This window comes from Helobdella robusta (genome assembly GCF_000326865.2).
Source record: "Helobdella robusta unplaced genomic scaffold HELROscaffold_7, whole genome shotgun sequence".
Classification (NCBI taxonomy): domain Eukaryota; kingdom Metazoa; phylum Annelida; class Clitellata; order Rhynchobdellida; family Glossiphoniidae; genus Helobdella; species Helobdella robusta.
Window position 1 is genome coordinate 3,508,938 of NW_008705398.1, and position 24,454 is coordinate 3,533,391.

At 33.8% G+C, this 24,454-nt stretch overlaps 7 protein-coding genes across 7 annotated transcripts in view; 4 read left to right on the forward strand and 3 right to left on the reverse strand.

Annotated features, from left to right (window-relative positions):
• Window positions 1–229: 229 nt before the first annotated feature.
• On the reverse strand, window positions 230–2,998 carry HELRODRAFT_165008 (hypothetical protein; the record flags this gene model as incomplete). Its single annotated transcript, XM_009030914.1, has 4 exons — window positions 230–370; window positions 1,170–1,550; window positions 1,871–2,021; window positions 2,931–2,998. 4 exons carry the CDS (start codon window positions 2,996–2,998, stop codon window positions 230–232), a joined length of 741 nt encoding a protein of 246 aa, XP_009029162.1.
• A 4,652-nt stretch (window positions 2,999–7,650) lies between these two features.
• On the forward strand, window positions 7,651–9,200 carry HELRODRAFT_165009 (hypothetical protein; the record flags this gene model as incomplete). The annotated part of the gene is made up of 3 exons (XM_009030915.1): window positions 7,651–7,700; window positions 7,814–7,965; window positions 9,064–9,200. 3 exons carry the CDS (start codon window positions 7,651–7,653, stop codon window positions 9,198–9,200), a joined length of 339 nt encoding a protein of 112 aa, XP_009029163.1.
• Window positions 9,201–9,856: 656 nt separating this feature from the next.
• On the forward strand, window positions 9,857–10,578 carry HELRODRAFT_165010 (hypothetical protein; the record flags this gene model as incomplete). Its single annotated transcript, XM_009030916.1, has 3 exons — window positions 9,857–10,109; window positions 10,309–10,436; window positions 10,486–10,578. The coding sequence occupies 3 exons, from the start codon at window positions 9,857–9,859 to the stop codon at window positions 10,576–10,578; spliced, it is 474 nt and encodes a 157-aa protein (XP_009029164.1).
• Window positions 10,579–11,497: 919 nt separating this feature from the next.
• Window positions 11,498–11,842, forward strand: HELRODRAFT_136970 (hypothetical protein; the record flags this gene model as incomplete). The annotated part of the gene is made up of 2 exons (XM_009030917.1): window positions 11,498–11,594; window positions 11,709–11,842. Coding segments are annotated over 2 exons (231 nt in total), but the record flags the coding sequence as incomplete, so codon positions are not given.
• A 933-nt stretch (window positions 11,843–12,775) lies between these two features.
• Window positions 12,776–13,009, reverse strand: HELRODRAFT_69217 (hypothetical protein; the record flags this gene model as incomplete). The annotated part of the gene is made up of 1 exon (XM_009030538.1): window positions 12,776–13,009. The coding sequence occupies one exon, from the start codon at window positions 13,007–13,009 to the stop codon at window positions 12,776–12,778; it is 234 nt and encodes a 77-aa protein (XP_009028786.1).
• An 838-nt stretch (window positions 13,010–13,847) lies between these two features.
• HELRODRAFT_165011 (hypothetical protein) lies at window positions 13,848–14,590 on the reverse strand (the record flags this gene model as incomplete). The annotated part of the gene is made up of 3 exons (XM_009030918.1): window positions 13,848–14,041; window positions 14,200–14,290; window positions 14,459–14,590. The coding sequence occupies 3 exons, from the start codon at window positions 14,588–14,590 to the stop codon at window positions 13,848–13,850; spliced, it is 417 nt and encodes a 138-aa protein (XP_009029166.1).
• Window positions 14,591–18,286: 3,696 nt separating this feature from the next.
• HELRODRAFT_165012 (hypothetical protein) overlaps window positions 18,287–24,454 on the forward strand; it is a gene marked incomplete at both ends in the record, with an annotated part of 7,270 nt that continues 1,102 nt past the window's right edge. The window contains 5 exons of the mRNA XM_009030919.1: window positions 18,287–18,321; window positions 18,621–18,738; window positions 18,815–18,883; window positions 20,174–20,419; window positions 20,551–23,276. Coding sequence (XP_009029167.1) covers window positions 18,287–18,321; window positions 18,621–18,738; window positions 18,815–18,883; window positions 20,174–20,419; window positions 20,551–23,276 — 3,194 coding nt within the window. The remainder of the gene's footprint in view (window positions 18,322–18,620; window positions 18,739–18,814; window positions 18,884–20,173; window positions 20,420–20,550; window positions 23,277–24,454) is intronic.

Genomic DNA, 24,454 nt, shown 5'->3' on the forward strand with positions numbered 1-24,454 from the left:
TCACACACATTTACTATATTTAATCTTTGTCGGAGCTCCATTCGTTTTCCTGTCCCTCAGTGTTACGCCACACATCCACCAAATCATTTTTTCTGCTCTTTCCATACGCTGCATATCTCACACTGCCATGCATCATCACACGTTGAACATACGTACTGTATATTTTTCCTTCTACCTTTAAAGAAGCAGAATCGGAACCTGTTTCCAAAACCTGTTTCCACACCGCTATTTAGCTCTCAGCTCCACCTGCAGATCCTATCATATCTCTCAGATAACAAAACTCCTCCACACATTCCACTTTCCCTTCACAATCTATTTCTATCTCTTTTCTTATTTTCTTTTGTTCCCCTCCATCAATACATCTTTTCCCCTGAAAGTAGCCATTTTTAAACTGCCAGTCAGTTCACTGCATCTCTTATGCACCCATTTCTTACAAGCACTACAGATTATCTAGTTTGCTCCAACATCTGTCTGGCACACGGCCACTATCAAGAATTCTCTACTTGTCCAGTCTTTACTTAACAACACATAATTTTTGTTTTATTCACGTTTACTCTTAGCCCTTTCATTTTCATTGCATCTTTCCAACACTTAATTTCTCCACCAACTCTTTCTCAAAATCTGAAATCAGACACAAATCATCCGCATAGCATAGCAAACCCGCGCGGAAAGCCTTCGAAAGAGTTTCTAAAACAATAATAAACAGCATAGGGCTAAGCACCGAACCATGATGTACACCAACTTTCACTTCAAAACTATCCATCATCTTGACTGATAGCTCTAATAAGTGTCAGAAGTCATTCCTCAACTCCCAGAATTTTCAAGGCTCACTTCACTATTTCCCTAGAAACTCAAACGCTTTTTCAAGATCTACAAAAGCCATACACAAGTCCCTCTTCTTTTCAAAATGTCTTCCCTGTATCTGCTGAACTATGAGAATTGGGTCTGTATTACCTTTCACTGGTCTGAAACCAAACTGCATGTCATTTATAAACACTTTACTCTTTACATTTTTCTCAATCACTCTTTCTAGGACATGATCAAGTAGCTAAAGCCTCGAAAGATCCTCATTCTAGAGCATTCCCTCTCTCTTTATAGACAGTCACCATTCAGCTTTTCTTCCAATTTTGCCTTGCCTTACTAGTGCGTTACAAAGATCTATTGCCCACCGGACACCTACATTCCCTGAAGCTCTTGGCATCTCCACTAACAGATCTAATAGACCAGCCTTTTCTCTCTTTCCTCTCTTTCACATTATCTTTAGCCGTGAGTAATTTACCATCCGACTCCTTGACACAGCTTACCCCAACAACACCTCTATTCTTTCTAATGATTTGTTTTATTACTCTGTTTTCTTTTTTCTCTGAATAATCTAGCATTTCACAAAATACCTTTTGCTCCTCTGACTGAGCCAAGTAAACTGCTTTTTTTGCCTTATCAGAGCAATACAAGATCCTGTCTTCCTCCTTTTTGGTCTTCTTCCATACCTTACACAACTTTCTCTTTGCCTCTAAGTCTTCCCAACCTCCTCGTTCTACCACCACGATCCCCTGTGTCTCGGCTGACCCTTAGTTCTACCGCAAACCTCATCAGCTACTACTAGTAAGCAAAGATCTATTACTACTAGTAAGCTATTCTTAAACAAATTCCACGACCCTTAGTTCTACCGCAAACCTCATCAGCTACTACTAGTAAGCTATTCTTAAACAAATTCCACGTGCTTTCCACATCTCTATCGCTTTTCAAATCTGCTTTTTCTTGAATCTTTTTTTGAAAGATACGACGTGGCTCCTCCTCCTTCAATTTCCAAACTCTACACTTACTTACGAATACAAGCTTGCAAACTCAGGTTCATTTCACAAATGACTACCTTGTGTTGTGCATTGCAAACTTCACTTGCTATCGCTTTTACATTATTGATCATGGTTTTCTTTTCTTTTCTCATCAATACATAGTCCACTTGGGTCTTATTGCTACCTGACTCATATGTCACCTTACTGCATTCATAGCAATTTTCAAAACTTCGTTGTTGTAGAAACGTCTGCCAGATAATCATAATTTCTTTCCATACTCAAACTTTAAAATTACTGAAAATTTATTTAATAAGCCTGTTATAAATGTTTAATATAATTTTAATATGAGAAAGCAGTTTTTATTATTTAATCACATTAATAAATTTAAAAAATGGATAATTTTTTAATGTAACAAAATTTTAAATCAATATAAAATGGTTTTTTTTTGTCCCAAGAATTTCAAAGCGAAATTTTGAAATAACTAAAACTAAAAATTTTTTGTTTTATTTTCAAAGAAATTGTAGAAAAAACTTAATATTTACAAGTGATATCTAGATAATTAGATAAATATGATATGAGTTGACACGTGAAATAAGTATAATTTTTGTTGTTTTAGGATGAAACATCTCAAATTTAATTTTCTAGGTTCATTCTAACTGTGTTGAAACAGCTTGCACTTTGATGATATGTGATAATAAAGATTTGAATCAAACCAACACAAACAACAAATGTTTAGAATGGATAGAAAATAAATTTCATAACATTGATGATAGGTTTAAAGAAATTTCTGAACCTATCAGCATCAACAAAAGTTATTTGCAAAACAATAATAATTTTACTGGTGATATTGCAAATACTGTTAATCTTTCTACAAAGACTGACAAGGAAATGTTGGATGTAAATCAAACCATTTTGGAAATCCCAAATAAATTCACTGCTCAAAATATTTCAGAAAATGGTTCGGTTGAAAAATGTGACGATAACATTTTCGAGAGTTTGAATTACAATAATCTACATTCTACAACCAACATACTACCGAATATAAATGAGAAAAAAGAAGAAGATAAAGATGGAAATTTAGTTATACTGATGAACTGCAATAAAGAATTTTCTTCTAAAGTTCGAAATGTGAATGACGTGGCTGATTTTGTTGCTCTCAATTTGAAATCATTCAAAACAAATTTTTCTGAAGTAAATCGTTTCATTTTGTTTAATTTTGATAATGGACAGAAATTTATTTACCTAGATTTAGGAAGGATATAACTTTTTGAAATTTTTTACGCCTGATTTTTTTTTTATATAATTCTTAAGAAATGAAATTTATTTTAAAATAATGTTCCATTTTTTGTTTTGTACTTGTGAAAACACTTTTTTTTTAAATTTTGGTTTTCTATTTTTGCAAAGAAATTTGAGCAATATTTGTCAACCACCTGTTCAGACGTTTGGCTAACAAATTAATTTTGTAGAAAATAAAAAAAGTTTTTTGGCTAAAATATTTAAAATGGATTCCATGCATTATTATTTTACAACACTAGTTATTTGGGATAAAACTAAAAAAAAATAGATCGCATTAAAAGATACAGTTATATGACACACATCGCACATTCAATATATCCTAATATTTAGTTAAGTTATACATATATGTATGACATACATTTAATATAAATAAATAAACAGCATAACAATATGAAGGGTAGTCGGTAAACAATAAAAATAAATATTGATGAATTTTTTTATAAAATCAATTCACGTGGCTCGTTTATTATTTTATTGTTTAAAAATGATATTTGGAAACGATTCAGTCTTCATGTTCTTTTATTCGTTCTGAAATTTGAATTTAAAAATATTATTTTGCAAAAATTCATCATTATTGCTCTATTGATATTGAAATTTTTTGTATTTGCCACCAGAATCCAGATGTTGTAACAATATACATATATATTAGACACATTGATAAGTCCTCTTGCGTAGTTGATTACAACTCACATTCACTTGATATCAAGTTTAATACCAGGTTCATATCTTTTAATGATTTGATATTGCAGTTAAAGTTTTTATTTTCTGATTTTTTTTTTATTTTACCTTTTTTTTTACATAAACAACAAAAAACGTTATCGGTGACTTTTTAGCTCCATTAAAGGGATGTTTGTGCGTGTCGTAAATCGAATCATGCTTTTTTTGCGCATTAGACTACCATTACGGCATCGTTTCATTTACAGCCAAAAAAGCTTTTTCTTTTCAAATTGGTTTTTGGTCTCATAGTGAGTCATTTTAAACTTTGTTTGGAATTGAATGTTTTATCCAAAAAGTTGCATTCATAGAAAGAATACTATCTTGCTTGGTGTAATCGAGACAAGACAGCTGCAATGATCAGTCATTGTCGACTAAAAATATTTTAGGATAAATTTATACATGATGTGAATCATTTATATAAATGTACTTATATAAATAAATCAATGAACACAAAAAAATTAGTTTTATTATAAAAAAATTTGAAGTTTTGCATTTTTGCACAATTTATCAATGTTAGCTTTGACAGAGGTAGTTGCAACTCGAAGCTGACTAATCAGATCTTCATCCGTGAGCTGACCATTGTATTTATTTTTTGTGAAGTTCTTTTTGGAAAAAAAAACTGTTCACGGCATTTTTTGCATGTTGGTCCATATTTGGACATTTTTTTGTAAATAGGTTTTATAAAATGTCACATGATCTTTTCTGTCATATGCTGATTTCATTAGCATGTCATCCTTAAAATTTATCAATTCCAATTAAAACAATCAAATAGATAAAAAAAAATAATTGAATTTATATTTTTTTTTTAAATCTGAAAATCTATTGATAAATTCGGTATGAAATTCTTGAATATATTCGAAATATTTTGTACAATCAAGATCTGGCCATTCAGCTTATCTTTTTGCTGAACAAGAAAAAATGGTGTTGATTTTTTAATTGAGTGAAAAAGTTCTAGCTTCTCAAATAAATACACTTGTTAAAACATTTTATGGATTAAATAACTTTTCCATTGGAGTCAGTAATTTAAATCTGAAAGATGCTGTTATATCAATCAGGTATATATACAAATTTATCGGTTGTCAAACAAGAAAACTATACACTAACTTTGACCACAAATATAACGTGCGAACAAAGTAAACAAAGTGCGGCGTTATGGAAGTATTTTTGTAAATTATTACGAAAGTTTAAAATTATGTGAAGATTTTTGTCTATTGCTTTATTTTATTTATTATTTTATTTATTACGCAACTGACCAGAGCACCACACAGGCCTCTTTGCCCGGTCAGAAAAAAAGAACAGACAATTACAATTCAACAAAATGGCAGAAAATGAAAAAAAGATCAATACTAAATAAGTGTCATATCGTAATCACGAAATTAAAAAGCATAAAAGAAAACGATAATAACGTTGCATTGTCAGCATAACAATCGATCAAACAATCAATCAATCAACAGTCAATTAATCTACAACAATTTATAATCCATGCACACAAACACGAACCAAAAAACCATTCCACACACTTTAACAGTCACATAGAAATGGCAATTCAAATATATACTTGTTATGGCACGCGGACGTTATACGTAATTCAGTTTTACATTTATAGAATTATTTTTATTTTTTTAATATTTTAATTTAAATATCTAATTGGAAACCAGAATTTTGATAAAGTTTGCGCAAAAATTACTGCACTTTCGTCATTTTATTAATTTTTCGTTGTCTAATCATGTTTAAGTACTTAGCTGTCTTCCAATATTTCTAATAGTGTACATCCTACAAAATAAAGTCTGAAAAAGGCTGTGCTGATAATTGTAATTTTATTGCTTTAACTAGTGTGGTTTCTTATTTCAAGAAATTTATTTAAAAAAATTCCAGGAATTGCAATTATGTAAACATTGTTTCTGAAATTAATGTTTAAATATGCAGATTTATTGTTTATTGAAATATTTTAGGAGATAACTGCGATTTTCTTAACTTTTATAATTGCAGATATTTTTCACAAATTATCTTTTTTAAGACAAAGCTACTATGTTACTATGTCTGTTACTTTGTTAGTGTCATATTCTTCATCTTGTTCTTTTTGTCACTTCATTGTTCCTCATTGTTATTGGAGTTAGTATTTAGGCGTCGAGTTGTAATCATTTTTAGTTGGATGTTTATTTGGGATTTTATTAATATCTATTAGGACAGCTTCTGCAACTTTTCGGTGTAATTTATTGGTGTTTTGATGAATTATTTTGTGTTGTCAAGAATTGGTGGCTCCTCTTTGTGTATGCATTGTGCGACCTCTTGATTGTGAAATGGTCGTACCACTAATATAAGAATTTTATTGGTGCAAACAGTTGTCAATAGGGCATTTGAATTCATATTACATGATTACGCTTCAATGTAGGAATGTTCTTTACGACCAATTGTGATGTCTTACAATTGGTGTAGTATATCCTGAGTTTTATACAATAAGGCCGAGGTTTTTATTTAAATAGATTTTGTTGCATACTGACATATTTCGCTCTTAGTAATTTTTTCGAAACAGACTCAACATGACGTAGTTGAATCCATTTATAAAAAGTTACTTTATGCTAAATGGGCAAAAATAATAACTGTGCGAGCATTTTACAGTATATTTTACATACATTTCATCTATGCTGGAAAAATAGTTTAAAAAATAGAGTTTATTTTTAATATTAATTCAAACATCACTAAAATAGCAAACAGATCATGTCGGCAGCGTATATTATCATTTTAATAAATTTTTCAAATTCTAAATTTATACTGGAAAATTAAATTTGAAATACAGGGATACAAGATGCCACCAGCTGTATCATAATTCGGATGAGAAGACGATTTTCCATCTCCACATCAATCTCATGTCTGAAGTTTTTTAAGCTTGTTAATTCAAAATTCATTTTTTTGTTAGATGGGTTCAAAAATGTTCTGTTATTTGATTGTTAGCACATCTACTATCTTTGTTTTACAGCTAGCTACATTTTATAAGCTGTCTTTAAAAATTCAATAATATCTTCATTACTAATGGATGAAATTACTATTTATTTGCTTAGGCATGAAATTAATAACCAATCGTGTAAACATCAACTTAGTCCAAGCTGCTTGGAATTGAGGTTGAAAAAGGCATCCAAGATGAAATGGGATGGTTTTTTCAGTGAAGGTTAATGGCCTGTACTGTATTTAATTGTAAATGCTATAACTTCTATATATCGAGCAAAAAGTTAAGTCTTATTTTACTGTATTGAGTAAAATTTGTAAGTATTAAGTAAGTATTGTTATTATTATATCTGATAAATTGGAACTAGTGAAAAGCAAAAAGAATGGCTTAACGTGATCATATTTTATACCACTTAAAACTAACCTTGCCAAGCTGTAATATTAGACTTGCAATAGTTTATTTTGATAAGCGTATTCGAAGAGCTTATCTAATTGTATTAGCTGAAGATGTGTGTAGATTTTTTGTAGCGCGTATAATCTTTTATGCGAGAATTGTTAGTTTTATGGTTCTATTTTTTTTGCTAATTTAACAAATTTTCATATATTATGCTCGATTAGAACAATAAAAAAGTTCATATATTTTTTTATAAAATTTTCGAAGATTTACCCGTGTCATCACTTCCGTCCATGACGAATGCAAATAATTCTTCCACAAACGAAGTTATAAATAATAAGGTTTTATTGTATTTTTTAAATTTCAAATTGTATTTTGTAACTTTCGTTGTTTTCATTGTTCGCTAGATACTTTTTAAGTATTTTGGCGATTTGGTAGTTTAAGGATTAAATGCCTTCCACGCGCCGAAACCTCCGTAAGACAGCTCAGCGTATAAGTAGCTCAGAAATGGCTCGTCCAGGAAAAAATGTGCAAGTACTAAGTTTAACCTTGGAAAGGTCATACTGCTCCACTGAAATGTGTGGTGATGGACCTTAAGTGATGTATTAAGTCAATGGAATCGACAACCACCTTGAAAACCAATAACCACATTAATAAAAATCAATACTAGCTTGGTCGTCTACCAGCATAAAAAGGACCGCAGTGGCAGTTCAGCAATTTTGATTGGCGCTGAAAAGTATTCTAGAAATCATCGCGCTTATATCGTTAAAACACCCACCGACACAATTGTCAAGTATAAGACACAACATTTCATAGATGGCCGTAAGAAATACCACATTGACATCATGGCAACCTGTCACCTGTACACTCAAAAGTCCATCAACATCACCTGTACACTCTAAAGTCCTTCATCATCACCAAGCATCCAGAATGGACACCAATCCACACCAACTCGACTCATCAGAGTTGCATTTTTATATAACAAACGAAGTTGCATTTTTATATAACAAACGCTCAACTCGTTTCAGATAGAATTCTCGCCTTACCCTAGATGACAACCCAAAGATGTGCATAAGCACAAACCAAATTGACAACACCAGCAGAGAAAGACGAATTCTATAGCGATCTATCCTTGCCTCAAGCAAAATTACAACTGGTGCCTTCAACGCACTTTTTGAAGAGAACAGCAACGAAATTTTAACCCACATAGTTTGAAAGCACTGATAATGGACACAGGCTGATAAACCTTTCCGAAGCCACTAGAACCCGAGCAGCTCATTCGCACTTTCCAAATATATCATCAATGGAAACGTACAGCGGCCCAAATGGAAACAAATTCCATCTTGACCATATTTTGATCAACACGAAATGATGGAACTAAATCAACAACTGTCGAGCATCATGGACTTCAATTTGGACCATAAAGTCTTAGTGGCAATGAGAGTGGAAAAAAAACTCCGAACGATAGGGCAAGTATAATTGGCGTAAACTCGAGATCGAACAAGCACGTCTAACCTTTGATCTTGAGTTGAGAAATCGTTTCTAGGTCCTCTACAACAGGCTTTTGAGGAAACACCTGATATCAGGATCTTAAAGGATTACACGCAATATATCTGGCAATAAAAGATACGAGCGTAAAAGTATTTGGAAAGCGAAAGAACCACAACCATCCGAGCTGGGTGAGCGAAGAGACTCTGGATCTCCTTGACAAGCATGAAGAGGACAACTTTCAGAGGACAAGATCAAATGGAAACAAACCCAAAAGCAAATTTCAATTGCATATAAGCGTGATAAAAAAGCTGACTTGAGCAATCAACTCGTCAAACTCGAAGATGTTGCCAAGAAATGCGAACACCGGCGTAATTGGAAAATTATCAATAATATCGGCAAATAATTATCAACAAATCACTGCAACAACAGTGAAAGTCAGACCACTTGATGTCTCAATTCCAGACTCCAAAGATGATGTCCTTAAAGACATGAGCAACTATTTTGAGAATCTCCTAAACGACAAATGTGAGGAGGCTCATAGGTCTATCAATGTTGGACGATGTTGAGTGTTTTAACCGTCGTTGTTAGTTAGTGTTTTTTGAATTAGTTTCAACTAGTTTTCAGTTAAAATTTATATTATTAATAAAAACGTTTACTGTGGCTTTTCGGCGGGTTTGACTAGTGGCATAGTGATTGGGGTTGTCATCTCAATTCTTTGTTGATGTGCAGATATGAATCTTATCGAGAACAACTTTTCTTCTGCTGCGGACTGAGTTTGTGACTTGTTTGTAGCAAGTGGATATTGAAAAATTTAACCGATAAATTTTTCTTCTGTTTTTGAGTGGCAATGAAGATGCAAATGCATTGACATTGTCGTTTAGGAACCGCTGCCATGCTGATAATTAGAAACAGTATTGTTTATATTTTATGTTTTAACAATAACTTTCAATAATTGCCTTTTTATTATTAGAGTTAGTTATCTAAATTTTTTTTTGGTCATATTTTTGTTGTTTTTTGTGTTACGTTTGCTGGCTAGTTTCACACTTGTCATGTACATTGTCTGACATTATGATCAAGCCGGCTTTAAACATGGTAACAGCTACATCCAACAAATTCACATTCTAAGAAGAAGAATAATGAATGGCGCTTATCTTCGAAATATACTTCGAAATATACATTACCTTCATCGACTTTAAAAAGGCATTCGATTCTATTGACAGAGATGATGCTTGTAATCCTACGATACTACGACATTCTAGCAGAAATCGTGGCTGAAATTCGAATGATCTACGATTCGTCAACTAGCATTGTATTTGTTGGAGGCGAACAATCAAAGGAATTTTATTTAACAGCAGAAGTTTTACAAAGAAATGTGCTCCCTCCTTTCCTATACATCTTTGTCATCGGCTACCTTCCAAAACATGCAGAAGCCTACTTTGGTTATATCAACCATAGCACTGCAAAGCAGGACCAAAGTCAACCACAACTCCGACAACCATCAATCAGAAACTGTACGACCTCGACTTTGCAGACGATATAGGGAATGTTGCAGACGATATAGACGAATGGGGAATGTTCAACAACAACTCAATTCATTGAGCTCCAGTGCGGCAAATATCGGCCTCAAAATAAATGTTCAAAAGACCGTCCGAATGATCCTCAACCCACCATAAGGTTTTGATAATAAGACTTCACTCAAGCATAATGGGGAAAACATCGAAAAAGTGAAGTATTTCAAAAATCTGGGTTCTTATTTAGGAACAGCAGAAAAGGACCTGGATGCAAGAATCGCACTAACACGGGTATCCTCAACAAACTAGGACCTATCCTGATGCCACCAAAACTTGACAGAACAGTTCAGACTGCGACGGTGCATCTTCAACTCAGCCTGCATTTCCATCCTTCTTTACGGCTGTGAATCATGGACATTTGATGAAAAACTAAAAACGTGGATCTATAGAATTATGTTTGGTATCTAGCAATCGGAATTAAACATGGCAAACAGAGATCACTGCGCGTTCTCAAGGCAAGAAAAAATATCAAAGAAAATAAAAAATCGACACCTCAAATTTATCGGTCTCATCGAGTGTCGAAAAATCAGCCCACGAACTATATGCGCTCTACAAATCTGAAATCATAACATCAAACCGCAGAGCGCGTTATTCTTACCTGGATCAAATTTCAAAGGCTTTAGCTTTAGACAAAAAATTCAAGTCATATTGTCGCTCTAAACAAGCTCAATCGATGATGATATCCTACACATTCAGTGTATTCAGGATTCTTGGCAGTGATAGAACCCAAGAATGAAAAAGAATGTACGGTTTCCAAGGAACTATTCCAAAAAATAATGATAGTGTATATGCTGGTATATTCAGCACAATTGGTATTCTTTGCAGTGATAGAACCCAAGTTTGAAAAGACCGTTTTATGGAATATTTCTAAACCTTATGCTATTAATGCAATCTAAATATTAAGTTTTGTCTAATTAAATACAGCTTTCAACTATAAAAATTGTATTTTTTTAGGTTGGTCTGTGATTGTTTGTTTTTACTTTTTTATTTTACAACAATCGTAATGTGATCTGTGATGCTGATAAAGAATATTTTTGTATTGAACTTGAGAGGTCTAAAACTTAATTACTTTAATTGACAGATTTTTTGTTGTTCTTTTGTTTTGAATTTTAACATTGATGGCCGAACAATATTTAACCTGTTAAAATTAGTTCATATAAATAATATGCTTGAATATTTTTTAAATATAGCAACAGAAGCCAACCTGTATGGTTACACCGTTACTTTCCCAGACAAATAATGAAAATGATAATCCTCCTCATAGGATTCTTTCTCATTCCTGTCGTCGCATTGGTTATGTTGGCCTTGACAACATGGGCAATACTTGCTTCATTAATTGTGTTATTCAAGCACTCGCTAACACTCCGGAGCTAAGAAATTATTTTCTCAGTCAGATTAAGTTTTCATTGGTTATATTCTTTATTTAATTGCTTTAATTGTTTCTTTTTTTATAATACAGATTATATTTATTTATGAATAGTAATAATATAAACATACACTTAGGTAATAGGTACAAAAAGGATTTGAACAAAACAAATGTTTTGGGCACAGGAGGTTTGTTGGCAAATGCATTTGCAGACATGATGGTAGCACTTTGGAAGGGAACAAATAAGTCATATTATCCGAACAAAATTAAAGTCAGTAAATAAATTTGCTTTTCATCCTGTATACATATATACATATATTTTAGAACGTGGTGTAAGCTGATTCTTCTCATGCCTTTCAGGGCATTGGCGACCATCGATCTCCACACAACCCGATCATAAACACTTTGTACAAATAGCAGTTGAAATGTGGTGTTATTCAAAAGTTACACAATTGACTTCGCGAATGTAATTTGTTGTTGACCGTGATTTTTTCTTCTGCAATCTTGCTAGATTTTCCATTCTTTCCTTCCTCATGTTTTGACCGAAGAATTTTAACAGTCTTCGTCGGATTATTTGTAGTAATTTTTTTTCATAACCGGATGTTTTAATACATCCTCATTGAAAGTATGAAAGATCCTACTAATTTTCATAATTCTTCTAAAAAACACATCTCACGCAATCTTTTTTTCTACTTCTTTAGAAATCCTCCAGTACTCAGAGCCGTAAGAGAGCACAGGAAAAATGTAACGCTCTATTATTATTATTATTACTATTATTATTATTAATTTATATCACGTCCTATGCATAGCTTCAGAGACGCTTGGATAAACAATGACTTTCGACGTTTCCGTAGGCCTGGATAAACAAAAAGTTCTTTAATCGTTTCCTAAAAAGTTTGATGATTGGTTGTTGACGAATAATGGCGGGCAAACCATTCCATATGGAAGGAGAGCTGTTGTAAAACATTTGTTGACAACCGATGAATTGCTAACAGGTTGATGCAACTGAGTATATGAAGACGAACGAAGTTGACAAGTTGATGAATGACGCGATGTAAGTTGATGAAGAATTAAAAGATAGAAAAGAGTCAAAAGTTAAGCCTAAAAATTTAAGTTTAGAGGTTGAAGTGAGAAGATCAGCCAATAAAACGTGTGATGTAGGGAACATTTGATAACCTGTTGCGGAGTGCCAAGAAACATTACTTCAGATTTGTGGGGGTTCAGCCGGTCCAGTAGATAAGGTGAAGCTAGAAGAAATGTTGGAGTAAAGTTTAATATATTGAAAACGATTAGAAAGATAAGATTGAAACCAGGATAAGGCAGATTCCGTGATGCCATATTGTGCCTCAAGTCTGTCAGTATGCATCTGATGATTAATGGTATCAAAAAGCTGCTGAAAGATCCAGGCTAACCATGACAGCACAATTTTGGTTTCCATATATGTTAGCAAGTTGGTTGTGAACAAGAAGGAGGGCTGTTTCTGTAGAATAATATTTTCTGTAAGCGGATTGAAAAGTAGATAAATTAGGAGATGAAGTAATATGGGTGAGAATACTGTACAAGACAATGCGTTCAAGTAATAACTTGGAAAAGGTTGAATGGTTGGAAATAAGACGGTAATTAGAAGGATCAGATGGATCAAGGTTAGATTTTTTTCAGTAAAGATAGAATTTGAGTTATCTTAAAAGAAGTTTGAAAAATGCTGTTTTCTAGAATAAGATTGTAAAGCTTAGTATGGCTCAAAAGATGAGAAAATTTTTTAAGAATAAAAACTGGAATAATATCAAGTGGAGATGTTTTGTTGGGCAAAAAGTTTATGAGCTTTAGAACTTCTTCTGAGGTGACAGCTGAAAAAGAAGAAAAAAAAGAGGAAGAAAGAGGTCTATGGTTTGAAGAAGGAATGTTAGAAGAAGCAATTGTTGTAGCAATAGATTGATGAATAGAATTTATTTTGTCCTTGAAAAAGTTAGCAAAAGAAGATACAGAGTAAGAGATTCAGCATCAGAAAAATGATGATCTTAGCGTTTGTAAAAAATGTTGCCAGAGATTACGAAAGTTGCTGCTGTTGTTGAGAGTGTTCTTAATAGAATCGATCCCAGACCTCATAATGGCGTCACGAGTAACACGTTTAGCATTTTGTAGTTGACGAAGTTGAGCGCTGATTTTTTATGTTTGTAGTGACGACGACAATTTCTTTTAGCAGCTATTCCTTTTTAGGATAAAGAACAACCAGGATGGGAGCTTTCCCGAAACGAGTAATGCTTGATTGGTGCGTGTTAGTTGACGATGTCATTCAAAGTTGTGTTTAGAGCTGACGCAAACTTATCTTGTGTAAGCAAATCTTCAAATGTTCTGTATAAATCATTTTCGAATGACGTGTAATTTAAACGACGAAAGCTGCGACGGCAGTTATGGATGATTGTCGATGATAGTTTGAAGAGCGTTGAGTTGAAGCACTTAATGTTGTGATCTAAAAAAACGAAATCATTGACAGTTAAGTTATGTACAATGTTGTTGTTGGTATGAGTGATTACGAGGTCCAACATATTGTCATGTACATGTCTAGAGGAGTGACGTGTTGAGTGAGATTGAAGGATTCTAATAATGAAGATAGGTGATGATCAATACCCGAGAGGTGCTGGTACGTTGAAGTCGCCACAGATGATAAACGGTAGATTATGGCCAACGAAGAAAGCTTGTTGAAATAAGACCGGTTGGCCTGTAAATAGATGAGATGAGTGACGACGAAAATGTGTTGAATTTTACTGATAGGCTTTCAAAATTACAAAAAAATGTACTATTGTTTGTTGATATTCTCAGGAAGTTGTTGTACAGCCAAGACGCCGCCATGTTTGTCACTGGAAGTACCACGATGAGAATGACAAACCAAGGGAGCCAAATTTTTTAAAACAACTCGTTGGGCATCGGATGGTATCCAGGTTACGGTGACGACGAGAATGTCTATTTTTTCCTCACATATGACGTCGTTCGGAAGTGCGGCCTTGTTGACAGCTGACATTTTAATTTGGCCAAGCATTTGTTAACGTTGGGTCTTTTTCTCAGAGCTTATTGTAGATTGATGTTCCAAATATTTAATTGAAACATGATTTTTCTACATATTCTAAGAATGTTAAGAGAATTTTTGAGTGGTAAAAATCCAAGAAGTTTTTCGCGAGTCCATTTAATTGTCATAGAAAAATTATTTGACAAAAGCAGCACATTGCGAAATGGACTAAACAAGTAGCATTGAAAAACATGATTATGATGACGTTTGTTGAATTGTAATCATAGTTAAAATTATTGATGATTTGTAGATGAAAGAAAATCGTTAAAATTTAATATTAAAATCGGTTACTGTACTGTACTGTACTGTTACTGACGACGATGATGAAAATTTGTTGAATTCATAATAAATTGTAAAACGAACTGTAATACAGCAACGAAATCTTTCGCGAATTTTAAAAACGTCAAAAAAAATTAATTATTGTTTTATTGAAGGAAAATGAGCAAAAACTTTAGTTTATAACTGAAAATTTAATGATTGAAAAATCCACAACACGATGTCGAGTAAACCATAGACATCGCAAACCCAAATCAAACCTCTAACAGTTTTTATTTTGCTGATATTCGGATTTTTGTTAGTGAGGATGTTTTTCATTTTAGAATATGATCTTTCGCCACAGCTATCCTTCGTTTGACATCCACATCACATTTATTACCTGAGATAATCAGACTTCTAAAATAATTGAAGCTGTTGACTTGTTTCATCTGTTTACCATTAATGATTATTAATGATCGGGACCGTTTTGCTTTTACTGATAACCATGCACTCTGTTTTGTTGATGTTAATTTGCAAGCCTTCTCCTTCACTTTAAAAAACCAGCTTGGAAAGTATTTTTTGCAGTTTTTTCATTGATTCAGTTATAAGAGCTGTATCATAAGCATATGCATACATTGGTTATATTCACTCCTCTAATAGATTTTCAAAGTAGATCATCTATCTTTTTCATGATGATCTCACTATAAAGATGGTACAAGTCTAGAGAGGATACACAGTCTTGTCTAACACCTTTCTTTATTTCGATAAAACTAGTCATCTTGTTACCAACTTTCATTACCTCAATAGAGGTTTTTTGATAACTCTCGTGTCTTTTCCATCAATGTCTAAATCTTCCAACGTCTCAATAAGCTCCACGTGTTTCACACTATCAAAAGCTTTGAACTAATCGACAAATCATATAAACGCTCGTTCACTGATCATTCGCAGCATAGATAGCGTTTCTTGCGTCACAATTCTCGAAAACCAAGTTGGACATTTGAAATTTCAGATCTGATTTTGCTTCGTGCTCTCATCATTAGAATTATCAAGAAAAGTTTTGTAAAATGTTCGATATATATATATATATATATATATATACAGTGTTGTGGAGAGTTATATCGGTCACACACGTACTACTCTCTCTCGTAGACTTACAATGCATATACAGGATGGTGCAATAAAGAACCATATGGTAAATATCAACGCTCAGCCGAGAAGCGCGAATTAATTTATTTAATTAACTACATATTAATATTTTTACAATATTTAAAAACGTTATTATTATTATTATTGTTATAATATTATAATGTCTAATTTCTCTGACATCAATAAATTAAAAAGAAATATAAAAAAGTTGAACAATGTTGAAAGTAGTGTTGAATTTTTGAAATGTTGCGTTAACAACAGTCTCTTATCAATATATATTTATCTTAACAACCGTAATATAAACAATCTTGCCGTTAAAATTTTAAAAATCGCGTTTTATATTGTTTAATATTATTAAATTTATTTTATTGGTTTTCTGTTTTAACTAAATAATTTATATATATATATATATATATTATTATATATATTATATATATTTATATATATATATATATATATTATTGATGAAAATCACAGAATGTTCGGCTTTAGTTAACTTCCAATTTAACTTTTTGATTTTTCTAACGGTTGATAGATATTATTATTTTCAAGTTTTTGTTTTAATTAAATAATTTATATAAATTAATAAGTACTTGTTCCTTCTTATCAAATATCTTACATACCTTATATATAATGCACTGAAGATGAGTTATCTATAACTCGAAGTAGCTATTTGCAAATTTATTTAATAAAAATTTTTAAAAAACAATATAAAACAATAAAAAAAACAATGTCTAATTTCTCTGACATCAACAAATTAAAAAAAAATATAAAAAAGTTGAACAATGTTGAAAGTAGTGTTGAATTTTTGATATATATATATATATATATATATATATATATATATATATATATATATATATTACAACAACATATATATATATATATATATATGTTGTTGTAACCCTTGACCTCGTAACTACCAACACCGAAGTGATAACTTCAAAAATCTCTATATATCCAACACCAGTGTTGTAGCCTCCAACGATCGTCAAGATTCCGTAGGTTCAAGATTTCCGATAGATAAACAAAACTGCTTTTAACGCAAACTTTGTTGAACGTTTCTTTGAATACCAACAGTAATAGAACCAAACTAATCCAAATAACTGCATATATCACGTTTACTACTTTGCTTTCTCAGCTGGAAACCTGACTGCGCAGGACATATTTAAAGTATAGATTTGTAGTATAAATTCAATATTTCTTTACACTCTCTGGGTTACAATCCAAAGGTTACAAATACAGCAAAGATAACAATTATTAATTATTATTATTAAGTATCGCAACATTTTCATCTCTAATTAGTTTCTGGTTCAGTTTTCGATATTTCGTACCGTATTTTTTTCATTGTTTTTTAATTTAGTTATATAAATGAAATAAATATATATTTTCCTAAAACAATCGACTCAAACCACATCTATATGGTCGATATGTAGATGATATCTTTGTCACTTACAACTATCGACCAGCTTCTGACAGAGTTCAAAAGCTCTAAATTGAAATTTACCATTGAACATTCAGTTGAAAATAAATTGCCTTTTTTAAATGTTCTCGTTCAAGATATATACAATAATTTCAAAACATCGGTCTACACCAAATTAATCAACAAAGCAGAATGTTTAAATAGATAAAGTGATGACCAGAAAAAAATATTTAAGAGTTGCTTTAAGTTATTAAAAAAATCAGTCATTGATTTGATAATCTTAAAACGAGAGCAACAAGATAATACCAACCGGATCACTGGGAATATTATACTATTAGTATAACAATATATTTATAAACTTTATATCCACTTCATATCAAACGAATTGGAAAATATTAAAAAACATAGTGATGAAGAACTTCAAAATAATCGTTTGTAATGAATTTTTATGCCAATGACAAAACTTTATTCTTAAAAATAACATTAATAAGAAACAAGAATCAATAATGAAAAGAAGTCACCTAATGTATAACTTTAATTGTCCTATCGGTGAGTACGGGCACCAAAATTCAGAATTTATCGGATACTCTTCTACTTCATTAACATTAACTGTGCATACACAAAAAGGTGCAATAAAAAATCATTTAATCGATAACCGTGGAACAGCAATTACTAGAGAAATAATCAACAAAGATCTTGTATTCAACAGGATTCCGTTTCAACTTAAAATTGCAGAAACACTTTTCATAGACAAAGATAATAATAAACATCCACCAGAATGTAGTAACTTTGGTATCACCAAAAAAAACTACTAATTAAGGAAAATAATGGACCAACGCAGTGATGTTTTTGAGCCAATAAAGTAAGAGCGCGCTGATATAACTATAGATAAGATACAATCAATATTTTATAACATTTTACTATATTGAAAATGGACTACCGAAAAAAGCTGTTTCTGTATAAAATTAATATGAATAGAAGAATAGTTCATAACTTTGTTATCTTAATAATTAGGTTAAAAAATAATGATAAAAACTCGGTACGAAATATTGAAAAACTGAACCCCAGAGGCTGATCAAGGCCGAAAATGCTGTGATATTTTTTAATAATTGTATTTACGACGGTATTAACTCTAATTTTATATATACGAACTATGAATAGATATTTAATAATATTTGTTTCTAAGACTTTGATTGGACAGAAACAAAGCAGATTCGAAGGTTATTTGCAACATGATGCTGAAGAATTCATGGAATTTTTGCTAGATGGCTTACACGAAGTCAGTTCATTAATAAATTGTATAACTAAAATTAATCAACGCTTGAAATTTTTATTTTTAAAAAAAAATGAATCAGGATTTAAACAGAGTGGTCAACAAACCTTACATTATGGAACTTGAAGATGTTTCAATTCTGGATCATAAAGTGATTTATTTTGTTGTTAAAATTTTGTAATCTTTTATTAATTTCAAACCTATTTCAGCCGTCTATAAAAGATAACAATTGAACCAATTTTTTAACCTACGAATCTTGTTCAGTTCTATCTAATTTTTAGGTTCGGTTAAAACTAATTTTCAGAAATGATTCTATTATAATATTATTAATGAAATCAACGTCTCGAGTGTACTTGAGTGTCAAAATTTATTGGCAATTTTAGTATTCATATATGATTAACTATAGTATTGGTTAACCTGTTATTGGTAATGAAAAAAACAGCACAATATTGCTTTGCTTTTCAAAGAAAATGTGGAAACTTCAATTTTGTTGCTGGGGGCGTAATTTCTATCAGCCAAACTCTATTTTGCAAAGTTGAATATTTGCTTCTTATTTTCATCGTTAAAAGTTTATTTCATCTAACACAGGCAATTTTTTGCATTTTACTGCCCAATGTAGACAATAATTGCTTTTGGACGTTGCTCGAAATTTCATCGCAGACGTTTTTTACTACATTCTAGCTTTTGTGTATTTTGAGTTTTTTTTTGCAGTCCATTTTTACAGAAACACTTTTTAAATAGCGCAGCTTCACATTGCTTCTTGATGTCTTTTTTATACTACTAAAAAAAACTGTACGCAACTGCATCTTTTAATTTTTTTTTGTTTATTAGCAAAAGAGGTTGCTTGAGTTCCGAATTATGAAAGTCTTGACAATCGTTTCTAAAATATAGATTCAAAGCGTAGGTTTCAGAATTTCCTGATCTGTTGCTGAATATAAATAAAATTAACTGTAAAATTAACTAATAAATTTCCTGAGCTATCTTTTGTATGAGCTCCCTGTCACAGGTTGAGGTTTAGCATGCGGCGCCTCATGATTTTATCTTAACGGGGTTGCCGCATTGCGGAAAGAAAAAAAATATATAAAGCGATAATAGGAGAATTATTGAGTGAGAACGCCGTAGTTTAACTCTTGGTTGATAGTAGACGATAGAATTTTGCATTTTAGTAATTATTGGTTTAATTTGGAGTAAAAAACGTTTGGTAGTAGGTTTGGCGGTAGGACGTTGGCAGTCACAAGTCTAACTGGAACGTCGTTTATAGGTATAAAGTGGTAATTGGTAGCAGGTAGTAATAGCGGAGTCAACAACAACTCCAACACAACAGCGTCGTGATAACAACCACCACAACTACAGCAGCTGCAACAACCAGTTATTTCAACAACATCTCCAACACAATAGTGTCGTGGTTTCAGTTATTTCAACAACAACTCCAACACAACAGTGTAGTGATAACAACCACCACAACTACAGTCGCTGCAACAACCAGTTATTTCAACAACAGCTCCAACACAATAGTGTCGTGGTTTCAGTTATTTCAACAACAACTCCAACACAACAGTGTAGTGATAACAACCACCACAACTACAGCAGCTACAACAACTCTTATCCAGCAACATCGTGGCGTCAGTTATTCCAACAACAACACTCGCACAACAACGTGACAGTCTATACCGTAGTAATAAAGCACGTTTGTCACCCCAAACGACAATACATACATTAACTTAATAATTGAACAATATTTTGTTAATTTGTATTCTATCTCGATTTATTTGAATATCAAGAAAACTTATTTTCTGTTTCTACACATCAAATTTCAAGTCTTTTGATAGAAGCCGTAAAGAACCTGTTACATTTGGTGGCAGCGGTGGGATTCACACTAAAAGAAAGAAAAGTGTGAAACGGCGCAGGAGCAAAGTGAGTGAGATGGCTCACAATTTAAGGTCCAAGGACAAGGGCACGAAGGACGGTGAGGAGGAGGAGACGTTGGATCCTGTGCGGGCCACCCAGATCCGGATCATGTTAGAAGCAGCTGAAGATGAGAGGAGAATAAGACGTGAAGCAGCTAAAAGGGAGGAACAACGCGCAGAAAGGGAGGAGCAACGCGCAGATGAGGATAGAAGGCTACGGAGGGAAGCTGACATACAATTAAAAATTAATAATCGTAATAGTCAACAGGAAGACCGGGTTAACATGGGCAACAGATTTGGCCCCATGTTAGGAAGATGCCCAACTGACCCTCGGGAGATCTCCGCATATTTTCAACGGATTGAAGGCATATTTGAAAGTTATAGAATCAGTGATGAGGCCAAGGCTGAACTGTTGTTATCCAGACTGGAGCCGAAGATGAAAACTATATTGAATGAACTTCGGACCGAAGATTATACAAATTATGAAGCTATAAAGCAGCAAATCATTCGCTCTTGCCGATTTTGTCCGAAGAAGCTCCGGGATGCATTCTTTTCAACCTATAAGGCAAAGGAGGAAACATACCCAGCATTTGTTGCACAATTGTATCGCCATCTCAAATTCTATTTCCAGAGTCGGAAAATTGAAACCCTTGAACAAGCCATGTCCTTGTGGGTTGTGGACCGTTTAAAGGAGATAATACCAAAAAATTTGGTAGAGTACATACTGGCTCAGGAGGGTGACGAGTGGTTACCACATGATAAAGTAGCAAACCTGTTGGAGACTTATGAAGCGAATATGAATATGAGGGGATCGACCAACTCTATTTCTAGTTTCCGAACACAGTCTGGTCATGCTCATTTAGGAAGTGACAGTAAAGGGTTTGTAAGGGATGAGAGGAGGGGTCCATCGATGAAGCCAAATTGTTTTACCTGTGGTAGTACTGGCCATCTGGCCAAACATTGCACAAAAAAGTCTAACTATACGACACCGGCCAAGAGGGTGATGAATTGTCAGATTACCCCCGGAATGCACAGCAAACAGCTCGGGTTGACTGAGGCCATGCGAGTAGAGAAATATTTTGAGAGGCCATATGTCAAGGTAAAAATTCAACCCGGTCCAGTGTGCGAGGCTTTGGTGGACAGCGGTGCTGAGGTATGTGGGATTTCACAGAAGTTATGCCAGGAGTTGAATCTACCCAGTTTGGGAACTGAAAGGATCAAGGGATGGAATGGACAGGTGGCTGAGGTGGATGCCACATGGGTAACGTTGACTCAGGGGGACAAGGCTGCTACCCCTGGCGTCCGGGTGTGGTGTGCCGTGGTGCCAAATGCTAGTGAACCACTAATTATTAATCCAGGAGTGGTAGAACAGTTAAAGTTGGTAACGCCTTATGTAGTACCTGCTGCAGGGGTGCTGTCTGCCAGTGGTTCATTGGTCAATTTAGGGACCTTTTACAATGTTGACGCCCCCCATGGGCAGTGTCACGAGAGATACAATAAAATTCAGAACCGTGACGTTGATGACGAGAAAGATGATGAAGCTTGTGAATTTAATAATTGTAAATTAGATGGCAGTGTAATAATAAATAAAATTCAGAACCGTGACGTTGATGACGAGAAAGATGATGAAGCTTGTGAATTTAATAATTGTAAATTAGATGGCAGTGTAATAATAAATAAAATTCAGAACCGTGACGTTGATGACGAGAAAGATGATGAAGTTTGTGAATTTAATAATTGTAAATTAGATGGCAGTGTAATAATAAATAAAATTCAGAACCGTGACGTTGATGACGAGAAAGATGATGAAGTTTGTGAATTTAATAATTGTAAATTAGATGGCAGTGTAATAATAAATAAAATTCAGAACCGTGACGTTGATGACGAGAAAGATGATGAAGTTTGTGAATTTAATAATTGTAAATTAGATGGCAGTGTAATTACAGATAAAATTCAGAACCGTGACGTTGATGACGAGAAAGATGATGAAGTTTGTGAATTTAATAATTGTAAAATAGATGACAGTGTAGTTGTGGATGGAGTTCCTAATCGAGATGTTGATGAGGAGAAAGACGATGAAGGTAGTGAAAAGAGTTGCAAGGTTATGATCAAGGATACAGGTAGAGCTGATATTAGTCAGGAGAAGAAGGATTCCGCAGTGAATAAAATTAATAAATATAAATTTGAACTTGGTGAAGTTGGTAGTTCCGGTATTGGGCTTGTGGACAGATCAAATATTGTCGGTTGGGATGTAAACTATGTTGTGAGAGTGGCTGAAATGACAATCGACGGGGTGGATGAAACTAATAAGGTTTTGACAAAATCAAGGGAAGGTGTTAGAGAATCACCACGAAATTTGGATGGAATTGGTAATAGCGAGAAGCAAAAGGTTGTTGAACATTTGGACGATGTCGATGAGGAGGAAACCGATGGTCAGTTGAACCGTGGAAAAAAGAAAAAGGCAGACGAACATAAACTCGACTTAGACGAGGAAGAGGAACACGTCGATGATGATGTGGGGGGAGGATGTGTGACTGAGAAGAAGAAATTTTGCCAAGAACAACACCAATGTCAAACGCTTACGAGGTGTTGGGAATGGGCAAAGACAAGAAAAAAGAATTTTTTGTTGAAGATGAGGTATTGTACCACCGGGATAGGGTAGTGGGTCACCAGGTGAAACAATTGTGTTTGCCGGCAAATAGGATTCAGACGGTGATGGAGATGGGGCACGACAAACCTTTTTCAGGTCATTTGGCCGCGGATTCGACCAGACAACGGATAGCACTTAGTTTCTGGTTTCCAAATATGTCCGAACAGGTCTTAAAGTATTGCCAGTCATGTCGAATATGTCAATTGAGAGCACCTGTCAGGATATCCGAGAGGACACCCATAACACCAATTCCCAGAAAAGATGAGGTACCATTTTCGCACCTGGTCATGGATTGTATCGGACCTATGGTGGTGGTGGAAACAGGACCAAAGCCAAAATATAACTATGCTTTGGTTGTGATTGATTTATTTACTAGATGGCCCATGGCCTATCCGATGCAGCATATGGATGCTAAGTCTACATGTGAGGTCCTGTTACAGATTTTCATGACCTATTCTGTACCAAAGGTGATTAGTTCAGATCAGGGTACTAATTTTACCAGTAAACTCACTCAGGCACTACTTAGTAACTTGGGATGTAGTCCTCGCTTTAATACTCCAGGTCATCCGGAAGCCTCAGGGGTGGTGGAAAGGTGCAATCAAACACTAAAAAGTATGATATACAAGTTGGCACAGGAACACCCACGAAGTTGGCATCGCATTTTGCCGTTTGTGTTGTGGACCCTCCGTGAGAAGCCATCGGCTACCACTCATGTCAGCCCGTTCACCATGTTGTACGGTACATTACCCAGAGGTCCACTATCCATACTGAAGGAATCTTGGGTGGGTGAACAATGCTTGCCTGTGAATCTCGGGAAACGGCCTGAGGAGTGCCTCAAAGAGTTAAGGCGGAATCTAGAGGTGGCGCACGAATATGCTGAAGAACATGCTACTAAGGAACAACAAAGGTACACCCATTATTATAATTTGCGCAGTACAACACGTGAATTCCACTTAGGAGATGCAGTTATAATACTAATCCCCGCAACATGGAGGAACAAATGGTGCAATAAATGGCAAGGGCCAGGTACTATTGTAAAAGTCAAATCACCACATTCCTATGTAGTAGAGTTGGAGGGACAAAAGCACCACGTACATGTCAACCATATAAGAAAATATCACCAGAGACGGGAAGAGGTACACTCAGTAACTGCGTTGTTCTGAGA